At 48.4% G+C, this 9,932-nt stretch overlaps 1 protein-coding gene across 2 annotated transcripts; it reads left to right on the top strand.

Annotated features, from left to right (window-relative positions):
- Positions 1–8,540, top strand: LOC136497518 (uncharacterized). 2 transcript variants are annotated; one of them, XM_066493353.1, is made up of 13 exons: positions 1–265; positions 463–710; positions 6,043–6,180; positions 6,322–6,403; positions 6,501–6,577; positions 6,694–6,800; positions 6,919–7,030; positions 7,173–7,289; positions 7,378–7,469; positions 7,575–7,641; positions 7,738–7,816; positions 7,913–8,148; positions 8,274–8,540. In XM_066493353.1, the coding sequence occupies exons 1-13, from the start codon at positions 82–84 to the stop codon at positions 8,298–8,300; spliced, it is 1,566 nt and encodes a 521-aa protein (XP_066349450.1). In that variant the 5' UTR covers positions 1–81; the 3' UTR covers positions 8,301–8,540. The 2 variants fall into 2 exon arrangements, with proteins under 2 accessions (XP_066349450.1, XP_066349451.1); XM_066493354.1 differs by lacking the exon at positions 1–265 and having other exon boundaries at positions 316–710.
- The last annotated feature ends 1,392 nt before the right edge of the window (positions 8,541–9,932 follow it).

Raw genomic sequence — 9,932 nt, 5'->3', positions numbered from 1 at the left:
CAACCGTCACGAGGAAGCCGGATACGGAGGCGAAGGGACCAAGTCCGGAGGACGCACGCAAGCCCGGTGCTTTTTTCCCGTATGTATATCGCAGACATATCCCGTTCGCCAATCTCGCGGCGATCAACCCTGCAAAGCTGCGGTGAAGTGAAGGGCGAACCGAGACAACTAGGCAAGGCAGCCAGAGGCACTAGCTTCCGAGCAGCGAGTCGACAGCAGGAGGATCGGGATCGGAATCGGAGTCGGAGGCCGGCAAGTGGTTGGAGTAAGTTGTGAGGTGAGCGGGCGCCTTCCGTGCCGCATCTTGTTGTCACGCACTTGTTGTAGCTGTGTTGCTGGACCGCGCGCGGCTGGGGGCTTGTTCTTTCGTCTTCCCTCGCCTCGCGGGGGCCGCCGGGGGCCGGGGGCACGCGTGCGTGCGTACGTGCCTGGTGCTCATGGGCGCTGCTGCGGCCAATGCAGGGGCGTCGCCGGAGTCGTGCGGCGGCCAGCGGCCGGGAGCGGGGGCGATGGGGGGCTACGAGCTCGTCCGCAGCGACGATGCGCCTGCCGCCATCGCCGTGGATCTGGAGGCCGGCGGCACCACCGCGCCATGCGATGACGACTACCCCAAGCGTCGCGGCGGGTCCACGCCCTCTCCGCCGGCGCCGGCGTCGACTCGGCAGCAGCGCCTCGTCTCGCTCGACGTGTTCCGTGGGATCACCGTGCTGGTACGTACAACAAACCACTCGCATCTATCCTCCCTCCCCTGCTTGCTCGATCCTTCCTGCTATAGTGCTATTTGATTGAATGGTTGGCTGGCTATACGTTTTAATTCCCTACTACCAAATCGAATTGCTTGCTTGCTGAGTGGGGTCTCTGCTCTGCTGTCGATTGACTCTGCTGCTATGGTCTTGGTGCCAACCACACATGTTCATGGATAATCATGATGCGTGCGTGCTGGTGGTGGTAGTAGCGCACAGCGGTAGTAGTTCAGTGTGCTTTCTTCTTTTTGCCCTTTTTGTTCGTACTTAAACGGGAGTAATCAAAAGGAAGTATAGGGTTGCTTAAACAAACCCATCAGTACAAGCTTTAGCTTTATATATATATCATCAGGGAATATTACCAGCCAGTGAGGCCTGCATCGAGCGACACGACGGCTTCCGATTCTGTCCGTCCATGCCGCCATCAACCCTGTTGCTCCTCCAGCTCTGTTCTCTTCTTCTTCCTCAAACAGCAAATCCTCCGTTCTGAGCTTTTCTGGCTGCCGGTCTATTTCTGTTGACAGTTACTGCTGTGGCCATTATTATCGATAGGCAGCCAGAAGCTTAGATCAGATCACCGTCTTGATGCCTATGGAGGGAGATATTGTTATTTAGACCTGAACAAGATTAACAATCACCGGCTTGGTGGCTTGCCGGGTTCGCAAGAGTGAGTAGCTTGCTCCTGTCGCATCACCCAACTCGACACTAAAACCGTCGGTGCTCGGTTGTGGCCTAGGCATTTTGGCGATATAAGAAAGGCAGCGTTCAACACCGTACGGAAGTTCTTCAGATCTTGGGATCCTATTTTTTAGTGGCTTCCGGTCGCTGTTGCTTACCTTAGCTGGGTACAAAAAAAGAACCCCATAGAAAATATTGGTGATTTGTCAACTCTAGCTCACCTGTCCATGCCATCTTGATACTGGATGAGTGCATGTACCCCAGGATGCAGCTTATACAATATACAACAGATTAAATGATTGATTATACCTGTAATAGTAGCAGAGATATTCTCGCAAAGTGAGCGACATGATGCGTACTGAAATTAGGATATAAAATAAAATTAGTTAGAGGGGCTCGATCTTGAGTGAATTGTAGAGGTGCTCGAAAGGGTAGCTTGCATGAGCATATGTTTATAGGGATGAATATGCGTATATGTATGTAGTTTGTATTGCAAATATATAGCGAAGAGAGATTAAAGATGGAATTGGGAGATTTTTTTTTCTTTTTAAAAGAGAGTAAAGAATAGAAAGAGTGCAAGATGCTATAAATGATGTGCCCTCATTTTCGACTCTGCTCTGTTTATTTGATGCTTAGAATCTGTGCCTTTCTAGCTCTGACTTATCAATATGCTTAGAATCATGGATGAAAATATCTAAGAGACGAAATATCATGGATGACTATTAACATGTAGCCCACCTACTCTCTTACAAATGTTCTTGACTATTAATATGTAGCTCACTTACTTTCTTACAAATGTTCTTGGAGTCTTTGCATCAACTAGCTATAAGGGTAGTCTGAACCGAGAAACTATTAGATACAGCACTTGCTAAGTCATGTAGACACTGCATTTAGAAAATAATATTCTTAATGAATAGTATCTTCAAAATAAATTTTTAACTAATCAAGTAATCATGTATCTTTTCTCTCCTATCATCTACTTATCACATCTCTTTATAATCTTAGTTTTCCTGTATAAGAAACAATGTTCTCCTCTCTCTTCCTTAATTGTAATGATACATCACCATTCTACTTAGGTAGCATCCTAATTAGTGAATGAACAAAGAAATCGACCAATCAAGTTTTTTTTTTAATTGAAACTGCCCTATATGTGCGCAGCCAGTTTTTCTCTCTCTTATCTTCTCTCTTTCAACTCATCACAAATCTGAAGTGGCAACTCGTGTAGCTCGCCTACGTCACGTGATTATACTTGCTCTTACAGTGTAGCAACCCGTCCTACTGGCTGACCAGTCTGGAACAGGAGAAAAGCATGAGTGTTTGGTCGTTGGGCGAGATCTGGAATGTGTGCGGCGATCAGAAAACAGCTGGAGCACGGACAGAATGTTGGGTAGCTGCAGGGGGAAAAAAAACGTAGAGCACGAGCCGCATTGGGCGTGCCCGCGTGGGGCGACCGGGCGGCGGGGGGCCATATTCCCGGGAGACCCAGCAGCGACGCCGAAAAGCATATGGCCTTTGCTCATGCCCGCGTCGCGTCGGCGAGCGGCCGGTGGCCTCTCCACGTCGGGACAAGCCCATGACACCATGAGACGAGCGGTGCCTTTTGCCATGTGACGGCCGGGCGCTCCGGGCCCGGGACCGCCGGCATCTGCAGTAGGCGAGCGTGGTGTCCGTCCCTCTCCCGGTTCAGGCACGCTCGCGTCGCGTTAGCTTTTGGCCATACTTTGGGTAGTTGTTGGGTAGCTAGCTCAGTTCCGTGCTCTAGGGATCGTTGGGTCGGTGCACCGCGTCATCAGGGAGCCTGGAACAAGTCCCGGCACCGCGGCGGCCGGAGCGCGTGTAAACCAACGCCACGAGCGGGGTGGTGGTGGGCTTAACCGGAGGAGAGGATCGGTTCCACCTGTCGCACCGCCGGCCGTCGGGTGCGCCTGCTCCACATGCATGTATCGGCAAAAGCCACCACCAGTCCACCACCACAACCATAACCACGGCGTTCTCTTTAGGTTTTCTTGCTTGGCCCGCGACGGGTTCGGGGAGCCCACGCACGAAACGCGGGAATCGTCGGATGCATGAGGCACAGGCCAGGGGACCTCGTCGACATGCGGTGCGGCCATGGATGGATCAAAAGTTCGGAACGCCTGCCCGTGTGCCCCGTCCGGCAGCTTCATGTGAGCCACACATGACAATGACGTGATTCAGACACGGTCAACAAGGCGCCGAAATTCCTTTGCATGGGTTGAAGAAAGGCCCCGGCGGAGAAAGATAGGATCTTGCAGCCGTTGCCTGTTTGCTCTTGCTGATCTTGGCGCCAGCCAGATAGATAGATGCCCACCAGATGTGTGGCGCAGAGCCGCAGAGGCGTACGACCGCACCCACCGGCAACACACAGGGCAGGGAGCATCCTGTCCCTGCCGCGTAGATCGTGTGGCCGGCCTGATACGGGTGTCCTACCCCGGTCACCCGTACCCGGCCTTCGTCTGGGGAATGGGTCGCGTCACGTCATTTGCGAATGCGTAGCTTGGCAACAACAGTGTCGGGGTCAAGGCAAACACAGCGCAGCTACGAGGCTCGACGGAGCGACGACCCTCGACGGACTGCTACACGGCAACAGACAAAAGTCTTCTAGGTTCGATCAGATGGTCTCCGACATCGTGAGATAAATAAAGAGGACCGCGAAAATGCAGATCAGTCAAGATCCAGTGATAAGACTGAACTGAAGTCTCTCGGACGGATTCAAAAGTGGAGCAGCAACCTTCAGATGTCACACGTCACCACCCGTTCTATCGTGTCAGGGAGGAGGAGTCTCCCGCAACCATGATCTTGAACTACTAGTAGGCAGTAGCACAGTGTGACTGTGTGCCCGTCTGCCCGACTCGACGTTCCCAATTTGCCCAGTCTAAGGCCGACGGGTGAGCAGATAGCACGATGGGCACGGATGGAGCAAATCTGATGGGATCCCCAGGGGCGCCCCTCCTGCTACAGCAGCTGGTCCCGATTTAGCAGATGCCAACGCCCCCAACGACGACGTTCACGACAGGGTTTCTATCTGGGGCATCGCTGCGTCTGCGTGTGCACAGACGGTACGTCTAGCTGACTAGCTCTACTCGATCTAGCCTAGCCCATGCTCATCTCCACCCGAATGCGTTCTTCTCTCTTAAATATCAAGCATCATCTCTGATTTTTTATTTCTTTTGAGCTTGTTTGTTGAGTAGTGGAGCACGGCATGGCATCACCAATCAGTCGAGGTTGATTACTCGTTCACCACTACGGCACTACGCGAAAGGTGACAGGGTACTAGCTAGTAGAAGAAGAAGCTAGGCATGCAATTTTGCCCGGGGAGGGACACGGTCGGCGGTTAGGTCCCCGTCGCTGTGAAGCTCTAGCTTTGGTGATTCACCTCTCCACCTACTCGGCCTGTTCGCTGGTTGGTTTCTGGGCTGGTTTGGGCTGACTGGTGCTGGTTTGTTGTGAGAGGAAAACACTGTTGGCTGGCTGGTTTGGGCTGGCTGAAACCAACAAGCGAACAGGGTGACTGATGCTCTTTGCTAAGTTGCTCGCCATGTTTGGACAACAGAGAAGGTCGTCTTTTGATCTTTTCTACCACGACATTAATTGCAATGGCCGTGGAGTTTGCGTTGACGGCACAGATGAAGTCATCATCGACTGAAAAACCTTGTAGGGATTAATTACTCGTCTGCGTCATGACTCAATTTAGTGTGGATCCTGGCTTAATACTCAATTAGTGCGTGCTTGCCACGAAACATGCAACACCGTCCTAGTGCTAAGCTACTTGCATCACGCAATGTTCTTGGCGTTGCCACGGTGCCACTGCCACACTTCTATCTGATGGTGTTGCCGAGTGCCGACGGGAATGGCTAGCGTGCGCGCTTTCTCCCCCGATTAGAATATTTGTCTTTCGATCGTGAAATGCATTTGGCGCCCGGAATCTGATGCCACACCACCATATGCAACGTGAAGTTTTCTTTTTTATCTAAACGAATATGTAACGTGAAGTTGTTATCACTTTTCATCGAATAATCCTTCCTACATTTCCCAAAATTTTATAACCATACGTGTTTTTAAAATAGCGGTAATTCAAGAACCACAAATTTAATAGTAAGGAAAAAAAATCATTGGCAACCGGCATATTCTGGGTTTATTTGGTCCTTTTGGTGCGATCAGATGTGGCCTAGAGCTTCACCAAACGTGTTATTATATTTTAGCCTCTAAATAGATTTGCAAATGCTTGCTTTAGCCACCACCGGTACTTAGGCCATGTTTAGATTGTAAAAAATATTAACCTGATGAATAGTAGCGCTTTCGTCTTATTTGGTAAATATTGTCCAATCGTAGACCAGCTAAGCTCAAAAGATTCATCTCGTGATTTCTAACTAAACTGTGCAATTAGTTATTTTTTTACCTATATTTAATACTCCATGCAAGCGGCTAAAAATTGATGTGATGGAGAGAGAGTGAAAAAACTTGGAATTTGGAGGTGATCTAAACAAGGCCTTATCAAATAATAATGTTTCGTTGGTCCCCTATCATTTTCATCATTGAAATGAAACACTTGTTTAAAAATCAAACAGAAGTTAAACAAAAGTTTCTTTTCCTGTTGTTGCAGCTGATGATCATCGTCGATGACGCCGGGGCATTCATTCCGGCGATGAACCACTCCCCCTGGGATGGCGTAACAGTGGCCGACTTTGTCATGCCTTTCTTCCTTTTCATCGTCGGAGTCGCCCTGGCACTCGCGTACAAGGTAGTACACGCGCGCTGGTAAAAGCAAGATGGCGATGCTTGTTCCCCCTTTCGTTTTCGTTTCTGAAACCGCCAACAGTGACCTCTATAACTCGCTGAAACCTAACGATCGCGTCACCTTATTGATTTGTTTTATTTACAGAGAGTCCCGGACAAGTTGGACGCCACGAAAAAGGCAGTGCTCCGTGCACTGAAGCTGTTTTGCCTTGGTCTTGTTCTACAAGGTATGACGAGGGCTGCTATGTTTCTTCAACTGACCAAAGGTACACTTGTGGAAATGAAAATGCGGTTGATCTGATGCCTTTTCGCTGCACTACGCAGGTGGATTCTTTCATGGTGTTCGCAGTCTAACTTTTGGGGTTGACCTTCAAGAAATACGGCTGATGGGTATACTGCAGGTATATGGAATGCATATCGTTTTGTTATGAGCTATGTATTTGTCCATTGACAATATAAAATTGGTGTTTAGTAAGTAACTAAGTATGTAAGTGATGCCATGTATTTTTGGTTGCAGAGAATTGCAATAGCTTATCTGTTGACTGCCCTCTGTGAAATTTGGCTCAAAGGAGATGAAGATGTAGATTATGGATACGATTTGCTCAAGCGATACCGCTACCAACTGTGAGTTTAGACCAGAAGTACTCCCTTGTTTGCACTATGGGAAAGATCACGAACCATTTTGTTCGATATTAGTCAGTTCTTATGTTTCTAACACTGTAATATACTGTTTTGTATCCAGGTTCGTAGGGGCAGTTGTGGCGATCACATACATGTCTCTGTTGTACGGTACCTATGTTCCTGACTGGGAGTACCAGACATCAGGTCCTGGCTCCATAGAGAAGTCTTTATTTGTAAGTTCTACTTCATCATTTCTTTATGCTAAGAGGTGTTCACTGAATTGCCACAACTAGTGCCAGTTCGTAAAAAAAAGGTGTTCACTGAACACTATTCAGTATTGTTACTGATGAGCTTCAAATTCGTAATCTTTCTTAGGTGAAATGTAGAGTAAGAGGTGACACCAGCCCAGGCTGCAATGCGGTTGGCATGATCGACCGTAAAATCTTGGGTATCCAGCATCTCTATGGCCGACCGGTTTATGCACGATCCAAGGTTCTTTTTAATAGCATTTCTATTTCTTTTCTTCAGTAGATTTCTGCCTCTTGTCTATACAATCTCTGATTCTTTTGTCCTGTGGCAGCAATGCAGCATCGATTCGCCACAAAATGGCCCCCTTCCTCCTGATGCTCCCTCTTGGTGCCAGGCCCCTTTTGACCCTGAAGGGCTTCTTAGGTCAGTAAACTCTTCGTCATTTCTTGAAATCTTCCTTTTGTAGATGTAATGCAAGTTCTGCAGCCACGGAAAATGCTGACTGTAGTTTCTTTCTGCTCTCATCAGTTCCGTGATGGCCATTGTCACATGCTTGATTGGGCTCCAATACGGACACATCATCGTACATTTTCAGGTACCGTACTTGCAAATTGCAATATCAGTTTGATCAGCATACCATTGACCAGTGCAACAGTCCTTAACTTTGCTCTCTCCTAAATCTGTTTCGCAGAAACACAGGGAGAGGATAATGAACTGGCTAATCCCTTCCTTCAGCATGCTAGTCCTAGCCTTCGCCATGGACTTCTTTGGTAAGCACTACTACTAGAGTGAGCCTACCCGCCATGCACATTTCTCTTTCCTAGTCATCAAGAACATTACCATTGACCGCTCGTGTTCTTTGCCAGGACTGCACATGAACAAGCCATTGTACACCCTGAGCTACACCTTAGCCACCGCCGGTGCCGCGGGGCTCCTCTTCTCTGGAATCTACACGCTGGTCGACATCTACGGATATCGGTGGACGACCGTCGCCATGGAATGGATGGGGATGCACGCGCTGTTGATATACGTCCTGATCGCTTGCAACATCTTGCCCATATTCATCCACGGCTTCTATTGGAGGGAGCCCAAGAACAACCTTGTGAGTTTTGACCGATGCTGTAACCTTCCTTTCAGCCAGATTCCAGTTATTAACGCAACTGAAAGTCGGGACCCGGCCGATTTTGTCGGCATCTAACGAGCTTGACTTGTGGTTTTGTGTTGCAGCTGAAGTTCATCGGAATTGGAGCATGAGGTGATGAACTGTCAGAACTGATGACGGTACACGAATACGGATATTATTTAGGAGTCTATTCGGACAGAGATAGAGAAACACGTGCATTCAGGCCAAGTTTTGCTGTACGGCCAGTGCATCATTGTTGCTGCACAGAGTGCCTTTCTCTGTGAGCTCTTTGTATATGATAAAAAGCCTGTTGTATATAATGACGACACGATTTGAAGGGAAAAATATAGTAGTATAGAGATCTTACGTGATTTTTTTTTTCACGACCATGCCTTAGCATGTTTTTCGTGAAGAGGAAAAAGATTTTGTAGTACAAACGAGCGCGGTAATTAAACAATTACCGAGACCCCTTCCCTCACAACCGGGAACCCCTGAGACGCACTATATTACGTACAAACAGTCATGCGACCAAACAGCAAAACCTAAATCATAGTAGAGCGAGCAGCGACTTTATTCTAGTGAACCCGGACCAGCCAACGGCAATACTTGGGCATGATGGTCCAATACTTGGATCGTCGGCTGGTCCGGTCCATATAGAGTGAGGGAGACTTCGGAAGGGCTGACAATATAGTTCTAAAACCTCTGGTACTCGATGTGCCAAGTAAATCTCTCGAGAATTCAAATCGAGCTTCAAGTACACCTTCGGGAGGCCTGCCCTACGGGGGAATTAGAAATGAAGTCGATAAAAATTAGACAAGTACAAGGCTCCCGGACATGGAAAAAAGAGTTTATGGCGTTCCCCACGCAAGGTCTATTAAGCTGTGTTCTTACACTAAGGCATGGACGCCCTTTGTTTTACCTGATAGCAACTCGAAGGATGACATTCTCTGCTGCCAAGCTGCAATGCGATAGTCATTTCCTTGGTTGATCCATACTGGAAACACTCTATCAAAAACGGTCCGCGAGGTCCAACTCTTCAGTCGAAAGATACCACTTGAAGGTTATTAGGCGCAGCAAGGCGGTCAAATTGTCTTATGGCTACACCTATCGAGGTCGAGGTACTTGAAAAATGCATAAAATGCTCGACTAAGTAGAGGAAAAAGGCTTAGAATGAGTCAAGTACACTTTGCTATAAGGTAATATTTCGTTGAATTAAATCTTTATTGGTAACTTCTTTTACATTCGACAGGTGCACAGTAACAAAGATCTACCAAAAACTACTGGGTGTACAATAACAAAGATCCATCGAGTATGGTTACTACCCATGCTTGATTGCAACCTAGCACTGCAAACAAGCCAGATGTGCTTGTACAAGAGAAACGGGGGAGAATTTGCACATACAAGAAAAAAAACTCCACTAGCACCTCAACAAGGACTAGGCTGTGGACCAGCAGAGCTAGGACAGGGCACCACCTCGCAAATCTTCAATAGCATCTCCTATATGCGAGAGCTACATGCAGCAGAGGTATGGGAGAGGTGTGCATTCGTCACCTGCTCCAAGAGTAAGGAGGATCACCTGGTGCCAGAAGACGATGAACTGGCACCAGCAGCCACGGCGAGCACACTTTGATGTGGTGACAACAAGATCTCCACCAATGTCAAAGTGTGCCCCACTCGCTGAGGGCCAATGTAGATGCTTTGATGGTAATATAACCATCAACATCCCAGGGGCCTCGCCGACGTTCACCATGGCCACACCATGG

Source organism: Miscanthus floridulus, chromosome 12, assembly GCF_019320115.1.
Source record: "Miscanthus floridulus cultivar M001 chromosome 12, ASM1932011v1, whole genome shotgun sequence".
NCBI lineage: Eukaryota > Viridiplantae > Streptophyta > Magnoliopsida > Poales > Poaceae > Miscanthus > Miscanthus floridulus.
This window is presented reverse-complemented; position numbering and strand designations above follow the sequence as displayed.